At 44.3% G+C, this 21,998-nt stretch overlaps 1 protein-coding gene across 1 annotated transcript in view; it reads right to left on the bottom strand.

Annotated features, from left to right (window-relative positions):
• Positions 1-20,690, bottom strand: part of LOC145393710 (glutamate receptor 3-like) — a 40,566-nt gene extending 19,876 nt beyond the window's left edge. Inside the window, exons 1-4 of the mRNA XM_080267786.1 lie at positions 20,652-20,690; positions 20,176-20,421; positions 19,813-19,922; positions 5,344-5,542 (exon numbers count right to left, since the gene is read on the bottom strand). Coding sequence (XP_080123912.1) covers positions 5,344-5,542; positions 19,813-19,922; positions 20,176-20,421; positions 20,652-20,690 — 594 coding nt within the window. The remainder of the gene's footprint in view (positions 1-5,343; positions 5,543-19,812; positions 19,923-20,175; positions 20,422-20,651) is intronic.
• Between the last annotated feature and the right edge of the window lie 1,308 nt (positions 20,691-21,998).

Below are 21,998 nucleotides of genomic sequence, written 5' to 3'. Positions count from 1 at the left end.
TCTAATGAATTTGTACATTGTAGTTTTCAACTGTACATTTCCATCTTGCTCTCCTCCCAGAAAGGAGTTTTTCTTTAAACATACCCACCAGTGGTTTATGGTCGGTGAATAAGTGGATTTCGTAACCATATACCAAATCTCGAAACTTTTGTAATGCAAAACCACTGCAAGTGCCTCTAAGTCTGTAGTGCAATAATTTTTCTCCACACCTCTTGTTTGTCTGCTGGCAAATGCAATTGGTTGATTCTTTCCTCTTTTATCTTCCTGCATCAGTACAGCCCCTAATCCTTTAACTGATGCGTCTGTACAAATAAGAAATGATTTTGTGTAATCCGGATATGCTAAACAAGGTGCATTTGTTAGTTTAATTTTTAGATTGTTAAATGCCCTCTTTTGTTCTTCTTCCCATTGGAATACAGCATCTTTTTTGAGTAGTTGGAATAGAGGAAAGGCTATATGAGAGAACAGTGGTACGAATGACCTATAGTACCCAGTCAGACCTAAAAATTGTCTAACTTCGTCAGTCGTAGTGGGTTCAGGAAAATCTCTCACTGCCTGTATTTTGTCATCAGTGGTGTGAATACCATCAGAACTTAATTTGTGGCCTAAGAAATTTATTTCCTTAAAGCAAAATTTGCATTTAGAAAGTTTAATTTTTAATCCAGCATCACTAAGCTTTTGTAAGAGTAAGTCTAATTTCCTGAGATGATCCTTAATATTCTTCGTTGCGATTATAATATCGTCAAGATAAACAAATATTCCTTGTCCTAAAATTCCGGACAATATTTTATGACATTTTCATTTTATGACATTTGGTAGCAGCGAACGTATACGAACCTCGTCTACGAATCAACATTGAATTCCTACAAAATATCAAGATTGAAAACAAAAAGAATACCTCTCACAACCAACAACACAATCAGCTCCTGACAGTATTCTCTCCAACCAGCCCCCTCCGTCTCCCCGATCATCATGCTGATGCAGAGGTGAAGAGATCACACGACGCCTTGCAAGTAGTTTAACAAAATATTGATACGATCTTGCAACTTCTACGACGAACCAGCGAACTACAACCATCTACAAAACAACTCTATAATCTTCACGTAACTTCAAGCAGCAGCAAGAAGAATAAAAAACAAAGCAAGTAAAGAAGAGGAAAGACCAAAGCAACAAGCACACAAGCCCCCACCACTCTCTCCCGCTATCGCTGACGCAGAGGTCAAGACACGCAGCAAAACACCAAGTCCATATTCACAACTCATCTTACTCACCCGTCTTCACTCAAGTTACTCATCGCTACTCATTCACTCACCACAGCTACCAGTGTGGGAAGCCGACGTCACCATGTGCTGAGATGACATCACAATGCGAGTCTGCCATGCCAAGCAACGTGTGACTGACACCAGGCACTTCTCACCCACTACTCATTACTCATTATTCACATAGCTCCTACTCATACTCATTTATTTTCACAGTTAAGTTGGAAATTCGACGTTCTGTGCTGAGGTTTGCCTGGGACAGCCGTTAACCACCACAAGCACCAGGCCATGGAATTTCCTGAGTAATATCGTCCATCAACACACCACTAGAATTATCAAGAGATCTTCAATCAAACCTGTATTTTTCTTCCGAGATCGACTTTTGTATCGACACACCTCTACGATCTGTATCAAGTGGGTAAAATTATACTTACTCATTTCTTCTCAGTGCTAAAATTAGCTATATTCAACTTATTTACTCATCTATTTTGCTAGGACATAAATAAACAAGAGGCGTATTTCATAACACCATATCTTAATGACAGGAATATTTTCGCCACCCCCCACGTTAATACCAGATGACACACAATTTGCCACAACAACAGACTCACAATTAAGAGAGCCCCAAGGCAACACACCAGATAACACACAAATTGCCACAACATCAGACTCACAATTAAGAGAGCCTCAAGGCAGCCCACCCCTTGTACAAACCTCACCACACACTAAATATCGAGAAACAAATACGGCAGTTTCAGATGATGAGTGGGAAACCACCTCTGACGTAGGAAGTGCGGACTTTGCCGCTGCCTTGCACACGTATGCCAATACACTTAACAGGGTTCACCGGTCCGGTCGTACATATTCCACCATTCCCTCACACAATGATAAACATGTCCAAGTTGAATTAACAGGGCAAATAGTAAAAATGGATCAAGAAACAAATACCGCGGATCTAACAACCACACCTCACGTGTTTGTGTATCACGAGGATAAAACTGCCCCAAAATTCTCTGGCACAGACAAAGATCGCACTGATGTCATTTCATTAGTCAGTCAGTGCGAACAAATGTTCATCAAGCGCCACATACTAGATGAACAAGAGAAAATTGCTATTTTTTCATCTTGCATAAGCCAGGAAAGATGTCCAGCAAGCAATTTATTGCGCTCAGATAAGCTCCATCGTGCTAGGACATATGATGAATTTAAAACTGAATTTCTGAAGAAATTTTCTGGAGGTATGAACTTCTTGCCAGGTATAATTCCAGAATTACATAAAATTGTAGATCTTGTAAGGGAGCACACTACAAACCATGTGCTCAGTGAACTAACTGCATCATCTCCTTACTGGCCACTGTCGTCAGCTTTCCTCAGTGTAATTTGCAAGCTCATTTCCTTTTCCCAGGCTCGCATAGGGCTGTCTATCTATCTATTTATCTATCTATCTATTATGATTTGTAACTATAATACATAAGCACCACACACTTTTACCTAATGTATCTTTCTTACTTATCACAATATTTCCTTAACTGTTCACCAAATAAACCACACAGTGATAATGTACATCTAGGGGAACATGAGTGAAGTACCGAAGCAAAAACAAGAGGAGACCCAATTTACAAATGGCTGCTCTATCTTGTTAGTAGTTCCTGCCCATCTGCATTACTACCCTGGTCACCTTACTCCACACTATCGAAATGCCTTGTACACAACTCCACACATTATCCCCTTCCAACACAAACCTGTAATTAACAAACTGCATATACCACGATCGTAACTCCACATGGCAGCTAAAGAAAGTATGATGAATTCCAACAATTACAATTTAGTATCAGTGTATGGACTGAACGAGGAATATATTCCAGTACTCAAGTCTATACCCAAGAACGTACCATACTGTATTACGTTTAAAATCCTCTTATCATGATTCTGTATTCATATAACCAAGTAACCTACAAGAAATAAGTGAATTACTCCAAGTACTTTAGGCTATAGGCCAGGGAGTGGACTGCAGCACCAGTCGAACAGGGTGGTACTCCCAAGGTGGATGGAAAGCAGATGTCAGAGAGAACTGGAGCTGCCGTTTCATCAACCTTCGGGACTTGATTCTGACCATTCCCCTCTGCTGAACTTTTTCAGTGTTTCAGTAACACAGAGAGTAGGCCAGGATGCTCTCCAATGCAAGTTCCTCTGTCATCAAAATACTCACTACACTTCCTATTCAAAATTTTGTTAGAAATGGCATCTCAACACCGAACCTCGAAGTGCCTAGGGTGGGGCGACCATAATAGCCCCCATCATCCAGTCCTCTCATGGTGACGACCAAACGAGACGCCCGAAACCATTGTCTGACTCACTTTTTTCATTTCTCCAACATTCGCGGTCTTTCCTCTAACTTTTTCTTTATTGAACACCACCTCCCCTCCTCTAAACCTCACCTTCTCTTCCTCACAGACAATCAACTGTCTGAGACAAATGATAGCAAACTATTCTCTGTATCCTCCTCCTTTATACTCATTTCAGAGCCAAAGGTGGCTGTTGTGTATATGTATGCAACAACATATCTTGATCTCGAGTTCCTGAACTTGAATCTTCTTAATTATCTACTCTCTGGCTTCTGCTGTTCTCTCACTCTCTGACTAAATGTATGTGCGTTGATTACTTATCCCCTAATTCTGTGATGAAAAATTCTTCAACTCTTACTTGTGTGATGGAACACATCCTATTAATTTCTTCTTTCTCTGAAATCTCCATTCTAGGGTGATTTCAATGTTTACCACCATCTTTTCTCCTCTCGTTTCACTGATCCACCTGGTGAACAAGCCTATATCTTTTCTACTTTTAGTGACTAGGAAAAGCTTGTATAGCATTCTACCCATATCCCTGACTGCCTGGCAGAGAGTTCCAACATACTTGACCTCTCTTACCACTAACCCGTCTGCTTATGCTGTTAAACTTTTCTCTCCGTTGGGCTCTTCCAATCACGACCTTAGCACCTTAACCTGTCCTATCGCTCAAGGCCTGTGGACCCTCCCAAGAAGTGGCAGCTTAGGCACTTTGGAACTGCTGACTGAAAGGCCCTCAGGAAGTACTTCTATGATTTTCCCTGGAATGATTATTGCTTCCATGGCTGGGAGCCATCTGAGGGTGTTTCATGCATTAAAGAGGTTGTTCCCTTGAACATAGAAGCATACGTTCCTTTCTCTTCCTGTGACTGATGCAAAAAAAAAAAAAAAAAAAAACTGGTTTAACCACGCTTGTTCTAGTGGAGGTGGTTACGTGGGGGCATCTTAGCACACAAGCACACTCACTCGCTGTGGCCACTCGGCAGACACTGACCATTTATTGGAAACAAGCAACCATAGTTCCTCTATGTTAATCCATTCAACACTATACAATATGAGTGAAATGTATATATTTATATGTATGCATGTGATGCGATGTCACGAGTTATAAACATATTATTTTTCAGATATACAGAGGGTAAATAGTGACAGCCGAGGTATCGTAGTGGCGAAACGTCTGTTTCTCAAACGTGTACTCCGTTTACGCGTAAACAACAAACTTCATCGCCAACATCACCTGCATTCATTACACAAAACTATCAGGCTCTGAGGTTCCATTAAGGACTTATGACCCTTATAGAGCTAATCATCGTATGTATGGTCACTGCAGACGACCCTGATTCAACTCTGTCCAGACTATGATGGCTGATGACGTCACAACAATGCTATCCACAATCCCTGAATGACCAGCAAAGCATTACAATTAACCAAATGACAATACACAGTAATTTAGTGCTTGTGGCATTACACTGTTACCATGACAACCCAGCCTCCTCTTGCTACCTTTAGACGACTCTGGGATTGGGAGAGACTTCAGATCACTTCAGAATAAAAACCTCTCCACTGAATACTATCGCCTGGAAGCAACTAGAATACAATGAAACATACCTCACCAGACTGAAAGAATTAAACCAACTGGGATTCATACACCAACCAGAAAACAAACACACACACACACACACACACACACACACACACACACACACACACACACACACACACACACAAAATTGGCTTACCTCGAAAAACTCCACGGAAGATCCCCCTTGAAGCGTGCCATACTCCACCTCAGTCTGACTGGCCAAATCATCCACAGAGTTGATGGGGGTGACCAGCCTCTCGACGGTGAGGAAGGCGGCCAGGTTGGCAGTGTACGAAGAGATTATGATTAGTGTGAAGAACCACCACGCACTTCCCACGAGACGACCCGACAGCGATCTGGATGGTGAGCGGTGGAAATTATATGCTGTGAGGGAGACAGTTTGTGTGGGTGGGACGGTGTCAAAGATCGTCTTCAGTAATACATTCTTCCCATCTACAGACGAGTTCATTCAACTTGGGAGGGATTTTTTCGAAGAGAAGAGGTAAGATACAAGACTAACACTTCATTATCCCCTTTACTGCAAGAACTCCTGCCTAAATTGCATGTATCATTTGGTGCCAGCATAAAGATTACAAGTCACCATACTGGAGGATTACGATGGTGGCCTTTTACATTTTATCACCGCTATCATCACACGAATGTACTGGGTTATCGAGAGATTATTCAAATTGTAGGAGTCAGATACAGGCCTCATTATACTTGTCAGAGCAGACGTGCGTCCTATTCCCGAGGTGACGTCTTTGGCTTCGTAGCATCTTTTTTGAACGATTTGTTCTGCATACTCGTGTGTGTGTGTGTGTGTGTGTGTGTGTGTGTGTGTGTGTGTGTGTGTGTGTGTGTGTGTGTGTGTGTGTGTGTGTGTGTGTGTGTGTGTTTTACTCTTGTACATTACGGATGCAAAGTATATCAATATTAAACTTATAGCAAACATGAGGAGGTTAAAGAGAAAGGTGTAGGAAATCTCGCTACGGAAGGGGTGCCGGAAAAGATACAGGAGGGGTTAAGAGAATTCGTCCTAATTGGAAGCCATTCAGTGGTAGCGTAAATGAGAAAAAATGGATTGAAAGGAATGAATCTGTTTCCTTTTTCAAACTCTTCCAGTCTGAGAGGCCCGTCCTGAGGGGCAGAGAAGTATGCGGTGTTGGTCATTTCACTGCAGTTATGTGGTGGAACTATCTATCCATCTATCTATCTATAGCCCGACGCCCTAATCCCGCAAAAGGGTGGCCGCAGACAAAACGCCTCCAAGTCGCTCTGTCACCCACCATTTGACTTCCCTCCCCCCAACTAACCCCCCCCCCTCCCTCATATACCTCTCAACTCCATCCCTCCACCTCATCCTCGGTCTACCCCTCCCTCTCCCTCCCTCCACCTCACCTACATACACCCTCTTAGTCAGTCTTTCACTCTCCATTCTCTCCACATGTCCAAACCACCTCAATGTATTTCTCCTAATCTTCTTAACCACATCCACATCCACCCCACAGCGTTCCTTCACTTCTTCATTCGTCAACCTGTCCCTCCATGTCACTCCACATGCTCCTCTCAAGTAACTCATTTCCACTGCTCTCACTCTTGACTTTTTTTTTTTTTAATGCGAGGAAGAAGGAACCAAAGGCCATGAGCCCGCAGTAACAGTTCCCTCCAAGAGAAAAACAAAATACAATACAGAGCCAAATTCATGATCCGATCATTTTGAGATGCCTGGACACACTGCGTTTGAAAGACTGGAGATCATAGGCAGCAGGAAATACAGACGGAGGGAGACAGTTCCAGAGGTGACCTGTTGCATAAATGAAAGACTGGGAGTAACGGTTAACTCTTGCATTAGAGAGTTGGACAGAAAAGGGATGAGAGTTTGCTGCCAGACGGGTGCTACGCGCCCGTCGTAGAGGTGGAGGAATGCAAGCAGACAGTTCAGAGGAGCAGTGACCATTAAAGTAGCGATAGAAAAGAGATAAAGATGCAACAGTGCGGCGAAGAGACAGAGGCTGAAGGGAGTCAGTAAGAGGAGGAGAGTTAATGAGACGAAAAGCCTTTGACTCCACCCTACTGAGAAGAGCTGTATGTGGGGAGCCTCCCCACACATGAGAGTTGTACTCCACACAGGGGCGGATAAAACCCCTGTATAGAGTCAACAATTGTGCAGGGCTAAAGAAAGAGTGGAGTCGGCTTAGCACACCCAATCTCTTGGAAGCAGATTTTACAAGAGATGTAATATGATCTTTCCAAGATAAGTCCCGAGTAAATGAAACCCCAAGCATGTTCAAGGATGATGTAGGATTAAGCTGAATATTATTAAACATTAGTGGGTATACCTGTGGAAGATTTTGTCTGGTTGACAGGTGTAGGAACTGAGTCTTAGATGCATTAAAAACAACCATATTATTTTTACCCCTCTTGCAAGGTCCACGCCTGGCTTCCATACGTCAGGGTAGGGATCACAATACTATCATGCAGTGACTTTTTAACTTCCATACTCACCTCCCTATTTCTCATCACTGCTTTCAGTGGACCAACAACCTTGATTCCCTGCTGTACCCTTTCACGCACTTCATCCCCCAAAGTTCCATCCTTACTCATCACACTACCCCAGTACTTGAATGCACTCACATTCTCCATATCCTCACCATCCAACCTCACTGTACACTCTGTGACTTCATTCCTCTCAAACACCATAACTTTACTTTTGTTTACATTAACTTTCAGCTTCCTCCCCCTACACACTGTCCCAAATTCATTCACCAAACCTTGCAACTCCCATTCATCTTCACCCAACAATACTGTATCATCAGCAAACAGCAGCACCGGAATCTTCCAAATCTCACCCTCATTCATTACAGCCACCCCCACATCCACTACCCTACCTTGCACCTCCTTTACAACCCCGTCCATGTATACAGTATATTAAACAGCCATGGAGACATCGCACAACCCTGTTTCAGTCCCACATTGAGATCAAAGAACTCACTCAGCTCACCATCCACTCGCACCGTAGCCCTAGCTCCCTCGTACATACTCTTAACAGCACTCAACAATTTCCCCTCCACTGGAACTGCAAAGTTTTATAAAAGTTAAACTGGATCTCTCAGTAATGAACAAATTAAGAGAAGCTGCATCTAAGCTCCTCCATTTAGAAAAGTCTCTAGCTGAATACAATAGCTTGGAGATTGCAAAAAAAAAAAATAATAAATAAATAATAATAATAATGTTATAGGGCTAAATATAAAAACAGAGAAAAGAAAATATTATCGTTGGTAGCAGAACACTCCTTTGACATCAAACTACGATTTTTGTACTTTATTCCGGCTACCAACAGGAGAGAGAGAGAGAGAGAGAGAGAGAGAGAGAGAGAGAGAGAGAGGGAGAGAGAGAAATGAAATGAAATGAAATGAAAAGGTAGCACCAGGTAACAAAGACCATATGTCACTGAGTCGCATCACAGAATGAAAATATGGTAAAGGAGGAAAATAAGGGAAAAACGGAAGATAAAATTAAATATCATACAAAATCCCTAAATGAGTTAAAAAGGACATTAAACGGGTAATAGAAAAATACCGAGACCCACTTAAAACATCGCCTAAATCTGGAGGTCGGCAAAGTGAGGATAAAAACGGGAATAGTCGATGGCGAACTCCTGTATGTCGAGGGCAGGCAATGAGAATGTCGTGTACTGACAGGGGAACATTGCAAGCAGGGCAGAAAGGCAGCGAATCGCCAGACATCAATACCCATGAGTAAGACGAGTATGGCCAATCCGTAAGCGAGCGAGGGCAGTCTCCCAACGGCAGTTACGATGACAAGGATTGGACCACGGAGAAACAGATTTAACAGTCCGGAGTTTATTACCAGTCAACATGGACCAGCAAAACTGCCACTGCTGTCAAAAGAACGCTCGGAGGACAGGAAAAAATCAGAAACTGGAACAGATTGAAATGGCACACAAGGGGACTGGAGGGCTTCGCGAGCCAAGACATCCACAGTTTCGTTTCCACGAATGCCGACATGACCTGGCACCCAGCAGAAAGACACTGATTTTTTTCTTGACAGACAGACAAAACAGCCACTCTTGACTCTCTAAGATGAGAGGATGGAAGCGCGAAGTTGACTGCAACAGAAGGAGTGCACTAAGGGAGTCAGAGAATAGAACGAAGGACGATGAAGGATGGCTGTAACATTTACGGGCCGCAAGTAATAAAGCATGAAGTTCAGCCGTCATAACTGAAGCTACTGAAGGAAGGCTATACTGACATGAATGATCAGGGAACTGAACTGCAAACTCAGTACCATGTGCCATTTTTGATCCATCTGTATTGACATGGACTTCAGAAGCATGTTTGACAAGATGTGAGTGAAAGGAAGATCTAAGAACTATGGAAGATGTAGACGACTTTGAGGAAGGCAATATGGAAGAACAAACAGAAGGACGTGGCAGCAGCCAAGGTCGAAACCGCCCAGGGCGAAATAAGAGAACATTGTCTATGGAAACTGGGAAGGACGAGAGGAAGGACTGAACACGAAGTATGAAAGAGGGTCGACGACGGGGATGGGTTAAATAATAATCTGCAACAGAGGAATGTATTTTGAGCACCAACAAAGACAAACTGATGTTGTCTCAAGAAATAGCGAAGAGAAAGTAATGCACGACGTATAAAAAGCGAAGGATAACCTGACTCAGCATAAAGACTCTCTACTGGAGAGGAGCGGAAAGCACCAAGCGCTAAATGAAGACCAAAATGGTGTACCAAATCAAGTTTTAGTAACGTACGAGCGGGAGCAGAAGAGTAAACTTGGCACCCATAGTCTAATTTTGATAAAATATGGGCTCGATGAAGGTTAAGTAGGCGTGTACGGTCAGCACCCCAAGACTGTAGACTGTAGACTGTAGCACCAGTCGAGCAGGGCAGTACTCCCGAGGTGGATGGAAAGCTGATGACAGGGAGTGCTGGAGCTTCCGTTTCATCAGCCCTCAGGACTAGTTCCTGACCATCCCCCTTTGCTGAACTTTTTCAGTGTCTCAGTTACACAGAGAGTAGGCCAGCATGCTCTCCAGTACAAATTTCTCTAACTATCTTCACCAAACTACATGCACAGTACACACTACACTTCCTATTCAAAATTCACAAAAATGGCGTCGATTAATCAAGCCTCGGAGTCCCCAGGGGGGGGGACCATAAATGCCCCCACCATCTGCCCCTCTCCCGGTGACGACTCGAGGTGCCTGGAACCACTGTCTGACTCTCTTCTTCTTCATTTCTGCAACATTCGCGGCCTTTCATCTAACTTTCGCTCTGTTGAGCACCACCTCTCCTCCTTTAAACCTCACCTTCTTTTTCTGACGGAGACTCAGCTGTCTGAGGCAACCGACAGCAAACCCTTTTCTGTATCCTCCTACTTTCTCTATACTCATTTCAAAGCCAAAGGTGGCTGTTGTGTATACATACGCAACGACTTATCTTGCTCTCGTGTTCCTGAACTTGATTCTTCTGAATTCTCCACACTCTGGCTTCGGTTTTCCTGTCATTCTCTGACTAAATATATCTGTGCTGTTTACTTATCCCCTAATTCTACTGACTATCAAAAATTCTTCGACTATCTTACTTCTACGATGGAACACATTCTGTCCATTTCTCCTTTCTCTGAAATCTCCATTCTTGGAGATTTCAATGTTCACCACCACCTTTGGCTCTCCTCTCCTTTCACGGATCCACCTGGTGAACAAGCCTACATCTTTTCTATCCTTAATGACCTAGAGCAGCTTGTACAGCACCCTACCCGTATCCCTGACCGCCTTGGAGAGAGCTCCAACATACTTGACCTCTTCCTCACAACTAATCCTTCTGCTTACTCTGTTAATCTTTTCTCTCCGTTGGGCTCCTCCGATCATAACCTTATTACCTTAACCTGTCCTATCACTCCGGTACAGCCTGTGGACCCTCCAGGGAAACGTCGTCTGTGGCATTTTGGAGCCGTGAACTGGGAGGCCCTCAGGCAGTACTTCTTTGATTTTCCCTGGAATGATTATTGCTTCCATGGCCGTGAGCCATCTGAGTGTGCCTTGCGCATTACGGAGGTTATTCTCTCGGGCATGGAAGCATACATTCCTTTCTCATATCCTTTGACTAACGCAAGAAAGCCTTGGTTTAATCACGCTTGTTCTAATGCTGTCCGCAACAAGGAGAGGGCCTACAAAAGGTACCGGAGCCAACCCACCCCTGAATCACATCATCTTTACGTTTCTGCCCGGAATCGTGCTAAGTCTGTTCTTCGCTCTACTAAAAATAATTTCATCCATAATAAATGCTCTCAACTCTCCAACTCGAATTCTTCCCGCTCCTTCTGGCACCTTGCCAAAAATCTTTCTAACAACTTTACCTCATCATCCTTCCCTCCTCTTTTCTACTCTGATGGTTCTGTAGCTATTTCTTCTACTGATAAAGCAGATCTCTTCGCACAGACTTTCTCCTCCAATTCCACCTTAGACGAGGTGCTGTTCCTCCATCACTTCTCCCCTCTGACTTCCTCATGGCTGACATTAAAATTTCTTCAGTTGATGTATTTTCTGCCATCACTGGCCTCAGTACTAACAAGGCATATGGGCCTGATGGGGTCCCTCCTGTTGTTCTCAAGAACTGTGCTTCTGTGCTTACACCCTGCCTAGGCAAACTCTTTCGCCTTTGTCTGTCAACTTGTACCTTTCCTTCTTGCTGGAAGTTTGCTCTCATTCAGCCAGTCCCAAAGAAGGGTGACCACTCCCAACCCTCCAACTATCGTCCAATTGCTTTAACGTCCTGTATTTCAAAAGTTTTCGAGTCAATTCTTAATAGAAAAATTTTAAGGCATCTATCACAACCTTCTTTCCGATCGTCAGTATGGGTTCCGTCAGGGACGCTCCACTGGCGATCTTCTCACCTACCTTTCAGACTCCTGGTCATCCTCCTTTCGGGACTTCGGCGAAAGCTTTGCCATTGCACTTGACATCTCAAAGGCTTTCGATCGAGTCTGGCATAAATCTTTAATTTCCAAACTGCCCTCCTACGGTTTCTATCCTTCTATCTGTGCCTTCATCGCTAGCTTCCTTTCTGGTCGTTCTATAGCCACTGTTGTAGACGGCCATCGTTCTTCTCCTAGATCTATCAACAGTGGTGTTCCTCAGGGCTCTGTCCTGTCACCAACTCTCTTCCTTTTATTCATCAATGATCTTCTAAGCTGTACATCTAACCCTATCCACTCATACGCAGATGACTCCACCCTTCACCTTTCCATTCGGTTCCCGCAACGCCCATCTCAACAGTTACTTCAAGAAACAAGGGATGAGGCTATGGCACACCTAATGTCTGACTTGGCTCGTATCTCTGACTGGGGTAAAAATAATATGGTTGTCTTTAATGCATCTAAGACTCAGTTCTTACACCTATCAACCCGACAAAATCTTCCACAGGTATACCCATTAATGTTTAATAATATTCAGCTTAATCCTGCATCATCCTTGAACATGCTTGGGGTTTCATTTACTCGGGACTTATCTTGGAAAGATCATATTACATCTCTTGTAAAATCTGCTTCCAAAAGATTGGGTGTGCTAAGCCGACTCCGCTCTTTCTTTACCCCTGCACAATTGTTGTCTCTATACAGGGGTTTTATCCGCCCCTGTGTGGAGTACAACTCTCATGTGTGGGGAGGCTCCCCTCACACAGCTCTTCTCAATAGGGTGGAGTCAAAGGCTTTTCGTCTCATTAACTCTCCTCCTCTTACTGACTCCCTTCAACCTCTGTCTCTTCGCCGCACTGTTGCATCTTTATCTCTTTTCTATCGCTACTTTAATGGTCACTGCTCCTCTGAACTGTCTGCTTGCATTCCTCCACCTCTACGACGTGCGCGTAGCACCCGTCTGGCAGCAAACTCTCATCCCTTTTCTGTCCAACTCTCTAATGCAAGAGTTAACCGTTACTCCCAGTCTTTCATTTATGCAACAGGTCAGCTCTGGAACTGTCTCCCTCTATCTGTATTTCCTGCTGCCTATGATCTCCAGTCTTTCAAACGCAGTGTGTCCAGGCATCTCAAAATGATCGGATCTTGAATTTGGCTCTCTATTGTATTTTGTTTTTCTCTTGGAGGGAACTGTTACTGCGGGCTCATGGCCTTTGATTCCTTCTTCCTCGCATTAAAAAAAAAAAAAAAAAAAAAAAAAAAAAAAAAAAACATGGGATAAAATTTGCAGGAGACATAGACATTGTAAAGTCGACACCTTCAAAGACGAAATATGAGCGTCCCATGTCAACTTAGAATCAAAGATCAGGCCCAAGAATCTAGCAGATGCCCAATACTGGAGAGGATGATGATAAAGATAGAGATGTGGGTGAAGTGACTGACGACTTCGAGTAAAGGTCACTGCACACGAATTAGAAGTGGAGAACCGAAAACCATGAGCAGTAGCCCAAGATGAAGTATTCGTAATAGCAGACTGAAGAAGACTCTGTAACACTACGGAATTAGAGCTTGCAGCATAGACAGCAAAGTTGTCAACATATAAAGAAGAATGTACACCTACTGGGAGAGACGCAACAATATCATTAATTGCAATAAGGAAAAGTGTTGTGCTAAGAACCCCGCCCTGAGGAACTCCTTCGTATTGTGGGCAGGAATCAGACAAACTATTGCAGACGCAAACAGAAAAGGACCTATTTGTCAAATATTTTTGAATAAAAACTCCTATATTCCCAACAATACCAAATAATTGAACTGTACAGAGAATATGATACTTCCACGCTGTGTCATATGCCTTCTCAAGATAAAAAAATACAGCAAGGACTGATTCACCTTTGGAAAACACAGCCCTAACATACGTTTCTAACTTAATCAATGGGTCCAAAATACTTCGCATCTTTTGGTAGTCAAACTGAGCTGGAGATAAAAGATGGTTAGATTCTAACAACCACATTAGCCTAGCATTAACCATACGTTTCAGGACTTTGCAAAGATAGCTCGTCAGAGCTATTGGACAACAATCTTGAGGAAGATGGCCATCTTTAAATGGCTTGAGGAAAGGAATAATAAGCACGATGTGCCAACTTGGGGGAAATTCGCCTGTGGTCCAAACACAATTATAAAGTGCTAATAAAAAACCGAAGCCCTGCCGATGAGAGGTGTTTAAGCATATTGTAATGAACATCATCTAAACCTTCATATGTATCTCTGCAAGAACGAATGGCATCACGTAATTCCGCCATAAAGGAGCATTATAATGTTCTTCATCAGAGAGGTGGAAGTGGAGCGGATGATGCTCTGCTGTCGAACGAAGTTTATGAAAGTCACTCGTCAGATGACAGCCTTTACTAACCTCACTAAAATGTTCGCCTATCGCACTGGCATCTAAGTAGGGATCTGCTATGGAAGTACCATGCAGATGGAGGACCGGAGCAGGAAATGGTAGCCATTTACCTGCTATCTGAGGGATACAGGCCCAAACCACTGAGATGGGTGTGTTAGAATTAACTCGAGAAACACATAGCTTCCATTTGGATTTCTTGGCCTCTTTAACTGTTCGACGATAGGCAGTGCTGGCACGTCGGAAAAGTATAAGATGATAAACTTTATCAGCGGTGTGACGTTTGCGGTGATAGCTCATCCAAGTAGCCCGTTTGATGCGGAGAGCTCTTGAGCATTCCGGCGTCCACCAAGGAACACACTTAAACGAAAAGGGACAAGTGGTCTTAGGAATTGCCTGATGAGCAGCATTTAGGACCACATCGAGGAATTTAGTGAGCATATCTTGTACACAAGAAGAAGGAACAGAAAGAGGAGTTGTATAGGAAGTAAAAGCTGTCCAATTCGCTCGAGCAAAACACCAACGTGGAGGGCGTGGAGTAGGAGAATATGACGTAAGTTGAAGATGTATTGGAAAATGATCACTGAACAGACAATCTTGAAGGACAGACCAAGTTAAGTCAAGAGAAAGAGATGGAGAACACAAAGAAAGGTCAATGCAGGAAAAGGTATGCGTACGTGCATCGAAGTGGGTGGGAACACCAGTATTGAGGACAAGAAGCTCATGATGGTCAATAGAAGATCCCATCAGTCGACCACGAGGATTGATAACAGAATCACCCCAGAGGGGATTTCGACTATTAAAATCGCCAAGTAAAAGGTATGGAGAAGGGAGACCGGAGAGCAGGATGGCTAATGCCGAAAAATCAAGTGCCACTGAGGGGGAGAAATAGAGGGAAACAATTGTTAACCAACGTCTAAGATATGTGCGGGCTATAACGCAGGGGAGCTCAGTAGAAATTTGTAATGGTTCAAATGGAACCGTATGGAGGATCAAAATGCAAACATCAGAAATTGAACGAGGTGAGTAAAAAAAGGTAAAATTGGGGACAGGAGGTGAGGACTCCTGAAGGCGAGTCTACTATAAGCAAAGCACCATAGGTTGGTGAGCAGAAAGCAAATAACCTAAGTCGTAACTTTACATTGTGAGGTAAAACTGCATAAATTCCACTGTAAAATAGACATCGTAACATAAAACAGAGGATCAGAACAATGACAAAACTGATGGTGCTAAAAAGCTATGTTTGTTGAAGAAGAGGTTACCTTTGAGTAAGGATAGTGGGTACTGAAGAACCACTGGAGAACTGAGTGGTGGTAGGGCATGACTTGGGCATGGAAGAACGGTGGTGAGGGAAGGGGGTTTCTTCCCCTGGAGGCAAAGGAAGGTCTAAAAGGGATTTGACGATAGGCTTACTTGAAGTTGAGGTGGGGGAAGAAGAGAAAGGAGGAAGTAACGGAGAGATTATGGATGAAGTAGAGGATGTAGACGCTGCAGCCTCAGGGGGAAGAGGAGTGGAAGGAAGAGTGAGAGGAGGAGAGTGAACATCGGCAGAAACGGTAATTGTAGAAGTGGAAATAGGGACGGTTGCAGCAGTGGTTGGAACAAACAATGGTGAAGAGGTATCCTGAAGAAACCGTGTAACTTTCTGGATAGTTTCGGGAGAACTGTCATTCGAAGATGCATGACGAAGTGGAGGGAAGTCAGACCTGGAGTAGAGAGGAGGGATGCAGCGCTTTTGGGGAACAGGACGCGACCCACGATGGGCTTTACGTTTCTTGACCGACTGAAGGGGAGTGGCAGGGTGGGAGAGGCGTGGCCAAGAACGGGAAGGATGCGACACGGGTGTGGAAGTAGATGACGACGTAGGTGGGGTAGAGGAAAGAGAGGTGGAAGTAGAGGAACCGAGAACTGAAAAGGAATTTGATAACGGAATAGGGGTGGACGAAGAAGGGCAAGAGGTGGTTGAGAGAGAAACGGACAAAGGTTGGGCCGCAAAAAGAGAACAAGAAGGCTGTAAAGAAAACGAGGGAGAGGACGAAGAAGTGACAAAGACATCTGAGGTTGCAACAAAAGAATAGAGACGATAGGCTGTGGCAGTAGCATCTGTATAGCCTTGACGTCGTGCTTCCCGGTGAGCTTCAGCCCGGCGGAGTCCAGTGGTCCTCACATTCAAATTTATACGAAGGGCAACGACGATCAGTGGCGGTATGCTCACCTCTACAATTAGGACAGCAGTGATGATCCGAGGGGCATTCATCATCCTTATGATCTGAAGATGAACAAAGGCAGCACATAGGAGTGGATCTGCAAAATTTCAGGGGGTGTCCAAACTTCCAGCAAGCACAGCATTGACGAGGGACTTGGGGAGATTCTTTAACGTTTAGCTTGAGACCACCTAGCATAACAGTGGTAGGTAAGGTACGCTGTGAAAATGGATTTTTGCAATATTTATAGAATAGTGGCAGCGATGCGTAGGAGGAAGCGAGTAACACTGTACCGTAACAATTTTATGACCCCGGAGTTCTAAAATGTCCTGGGTAAGAGAAGAACACTGGCCACTGACGGTCACCAAGATCGACATAAGTGGGAACTAAGACTGTCCCTACACAAGAATTGAGGGGAACATTTTTTGTTACAATAATCAGTGTACCAGCAGGACTAAGTAAACTGGTCATCACAGTCGCCTGTTCTTCTCGGACTGAACTGTTACAATACGAGAGCCATCTGGACGAGACGTAAATTGGACATCTTTGCCCACCTCCTTCAATAGGCAACACTGAAAAAGCAGGTCATCGCCTGCTAGAGGGGCAGTTAAGGGAATGTCAAAAAACTTGGTCCAGGTCTGGGGGCCGAGCAAAGCTTGGAATTTGTCATGTTCTGTTTGCTTAGGAAATGGGAGTAGAGATGGACGAGGACGAGAGATACGCGTGGAAAAGGTAGATGAGGTAAGAGGAAGATAAGGTTCTAGAGTAATGATAGAGGAGGAGCTAGTAGAGGAGGACTGGGCAGAAATTGGAGGAGAAGAAGATGAAGGTGAGGGGGAGGAGGAAAGATGCGGAAAAGTGGAGGTAGTCGGTGGGATGTCCGAAAGAGAAGCCGAGGTCGTTACCTGGGTCAGGTTGGCGGCAGAACCGGGGGAGGGGGAACTAATATCCAAATCCATAATGGGATATGAAACAGGAAAGGCTCATCATGACGGTTGAAAAAGGAAGGACATTAAGGGCGAAACCCCGAGTCTAGAGGCCCGGACAACGACCCCAATGGGGGTCAAACTCCAGTGTGCGCCCCTTACCCTACCCTGGAAGGGATAGTGACACTGCACCAAAGAACAAAGATTCCCTGCACATCGAAGGGTCACCAGCCAATGACCGAGAGTCCCGCCGCTGAGCCACGACACCCCCGGAACCAACAGCCACAGCCCAGCGACGTTTCCGCCTCCACAGAGGTTCCCTCTGCAGAGGTCCGCACACTGCGGTGGTGCCGAACCACCATGACCCCCACCACTGGCCAAGACAATAGCCCAAGGGCACACCCAGTCCTTCCTGTTGCAACTTATGCGTGGCCAATGATGAGAATTTTGATGAATGTGGAAAAGACCAAGCCATTTAAAGCCAAATGATAGCATAGAGTGAGACAGGAGAAAACGAAAGAAGTGATAGAAAAAGAAAAGTGCCTTGTAAAATTAGTTGAGGCAAAGACTGGGGCCCAAGGAGGGGGGAGAGAGGAGAGCAGAATGGACTTGAAGGCCATCTTGCAACCAGGCCTCCACGTCTGTGGAGGGAATGAAGGTACCCTGCTAAAGCTCCCCACACATCACTCCCCAGTCGATGCCCCCGAAGCCTCCCACGACGGCAACAAGCAAGGGAACGGAAGAGAGAGAGAGAGAGAGAGAGAGAGAGAGAGAGAGAGAGAGATGGATGAAACACACACACAAACTAATCCCATTTAGCCATACATTCTCTTTTTCTGCCTGTCTCTCCGATAAACATGGACTCACCAGTTATTATAAACAGTAAAGCCGAACCACCTCTACATAAATAAAATTAAAATAAATAAACATATGGTATACTAAACATCAGAAGTCCTGTCGCCTCTCCTGCTTTTCTCTCCATGGGGTTCGATAATAATCAGTCCAGTGAATCAGCGGCAACCAACATCGATGATTTGGTATGGCACTGGTATAAAGTCATGAGAGTCGGGTGCTATGGATTCACCACACTGATTTTCAAAGCTCATGATGGGCAGAAGTGACAGGACTTTTGATGGAGACTGTACATAAAGCCTGTATGGTTGATGTATGTTTCTCGCTGCTCTTCAGATATGGTTTTTAAACGTATGTGGTAGGTGGGGGCGCTCATCATCCACTCACTCGATGCAGTGCTGCTTTGGGTGTTTGCCCTTTCCTCTCTTCCATCCTTCCTCATCTCTCTTTCTTTCCTTCATTCTTTCCATTTTCTTCTGCCTATTGGTGACTTTACACTCCCTCTTCTGTCTTTCCTTCCTCTTCCTTCTGCCTATGGGTAGTTCTACACTGAGTGACATGCCAAATGGTTTCCTGTACCCTACACCAGGAAACCATTTACAACGCTGGGTGGTAACCATATAACCAAATTACGGCGCCTGCTTGTTTAGTAGGTAATTAAGGTGGTCCAGTCCGACTGAGCTTGTGTAGGTTTATATCCAAGGGATTGTTGGGGTTTATTGCTCACGTAATGCCCCTCAGGGATGAGTCACTCTCATCTTAAATGTCAGGACCAACTTTCCTAGCCCCGGGTTCCTACGCTCCTCATGGGGCGACATAGGATTGGATGATGGATGGATGGATATAGTTATCATGAAGCCTATCTATAAATATTTACGTCAGACCAACTAGAAAAACACAGGCCATAAACCCAGTATAGTCAATATAATACTGCAGTTGTACCTAACCTTGCATAGAAATCAATCCTCTGTTGCATGTATTCCCCAGGGTGAACCTGAGACCATGACTTTGTATGTGTTTGTCTGTCTCTCTCTTTTAGGATTCTTTAGACCAGCAATTATCAAGTAAGTCTTTCTACTAACATAAAACCCAGACAACCGAGAAATAACCGTAATATATGTACGGTCTGTGTATCAGCATTAATAATTCTCACCTGTTCAGGCCAGAATTCCGTGACCCTTTAATACCTGTAATCATGGAACAAGTCTTTCCCTTAATATTTAAACCAGACCTCGTAGGAAAAAAAAAATGGGTCTTCTCTGTATGATGTATGTATCTATGAACCAGTTGCTCACCTTGGGCAGATATCGACCCCTTGTTGCATGAACGCCCCCAGGGTGAACCACAGACTGTTGCAGATGCTGAAGTCGTTGCTGACGCTTGACTTGCCGTACATCTCTATCACCTGCGAGAGGAAGGGGAGGGGAGGATATGGCTACATATGTAACTATTATTATTATTTTATTATTATTATTATTATTTTATTACTATTATTATTACCAGTTACACCCCGTGTGTGTGTGTGTGTGTGTGTGTGTGTGTGTGTGTGTGTAAACTTGACAGCCCGTCCACTGAGGCTCAGGATTCCTTTTACACATCAGTTACTTCCCTCACCAAAGTAACAATCACCTCACCCGTACATTCCCCTAACTACTCACCTTCCACTCGCTGGGGCTGAATCTGCTGACGAGGAACAGGACGATGGAAACCCCGACGTAGGCGAAGACGATGCAGGTCCAAATCTCGTGGGAGTGTGGCGACATGAAGCTGAACACTCCGGGTTTCTCCTTGGAGGGCTTCTTGATCATGATGGAGATGCCTTGGGTCATGAAGGGCTTGGTGAAGTCGATTACCTGTTCCCTCGAAGATGTGATGGTTAGTGGCGCGATCGCTATGTCCGCCTCCTGTTGCCCAGAGAAAATGTATGAGTTTAGAAGTATATTGGAGCCTTAATAAACGAAGCAAAATCGAAAAAATGAAAAACAATTAATCATCATTCATCATAACAGTAGCCTGCTATCGATGATGCTGGACCAATTCTCTGTGATGCCGATAATTAATTGATAAACAAAGCGTTTTGCATTATGCTCCACTATACCCCCCACACACATACCAACCCCCTTTACAGCAGTACAGACATACGCAGACTCCCAACACTTTCCAGAGTCACCATCCCGCCCCCCCCCCTTCTACACATACAAAACACACACACACACACACACACACACACACATAATTCATTCACTTTCACACAACCCCTCTCCTCCCCAGGACACACTGATATCTCCCGTTTATTTGCTATTTCCACTACTTATTTCATTACGTCCACGGAACCGCTTATATTACAACACAATAAGTCGCTTCACGCCATTAACGAATATACTCGTACGAGTAAGGACGAACTTATCTTTCTCAACGCTCAGCACTTCAGCCAGTCATGTCCCTCTTTATACAGGTTGGGGTTTTCATTCATAAATTACGTGTGGCTTCTTATGGCTGTTGCACCGAAAATCTCCACACGCTAAATTTTGACATACGTTCCACTTGGTAAACTGTAACATACGTACAGTAGTGAGGATTTAGATCCAGTCTAGATTAGCTCCATCAATTCGAGGAAGTCAGACATCCTCCTTATCCTCATAGTGTTGTTTCTAGTTTACAAGCCATGTTGCTGTGAAATTAAGTTAATCTTCTCCTCTTAGTATTATTATTTATCCTCCTCCTGCTTTCCTTTTATTATTATTGTTTAAGAGTGCTGTGGTGGGGCATGCAGAAGAGGTGTGTGGTGTGAGACGTGTCGGTGGTGGTGTATGAAAAGGAAGTGAATGGTGGTGCGAGGAAGTAAGTATGGCCGTGGCTGAGAAGAGACATGCATATGAAGTGTGGCTGCAGAGGAAGGATGAGGTGTCATATGAGAGGTATAAGGAAAAGAGGAATAGGGCGAGAAGGGCTGTGCGTGATGCTAAAGTGGCAGCAGATGAGAGGTGGGGTAGGCGGCTGATTGAGAATTTTCAACAGAATAAGAAAATGTTCTGGAGGAGGAGGAGTTAAAAGAGATTTTTGCGAAAGGGAGAATCCTGGGAAGGAAGACCGAGTAAAAGCAGAGGATGGAAGGATGTTAACTGAGATGGATGCAGTAAGGAAGAGATGGGCAGAGTATTTTGAAAGATTGTTAAATGTAGAGGAGGAAAGGGTGGCTGAGACTGTGGCGGATGGAAGGGTGCAAGGAATAAATGTGTTGGGAGAGTTGAATGATTCTTTGATCTGAAGGAGGAGAAGTGGAGAAGGCAGTAAAGGAGATGAAAACAGGGAAAGCTGCAGGTATGGATGGGTGTGCTGTGGAATGCCTGAAGGGTGGTGGAGTGACTATTGCTGACTGGTTAGTAAGACTTTTGAATGTGTGCTTTGTGAAAGGTATGGTGCCAATTGGCTGGGCAATTGCGTGCGTGGTCCCATTGTATAAAGGCAAGGGTGATAAGTA

Source organism: Coenobita brevimanus, chromosome 1 (assembly GCF_032717465.1).
Source record: "Coenobita brevimanus isolate Jiangsu-jjx chromosome 1, ASM3271746v2, whole genome shotgun sequence".
Classification (NCBI taxonomy): Eukaryota; Metazoa; Arthropoda; class Malacostraca; order Decapoda; family Coenobitidae; genus Coenobita; species Coenobita brevimanus.
This window is presented reverse-complemented; position numbering and strand designations above follow the sequence as displayed.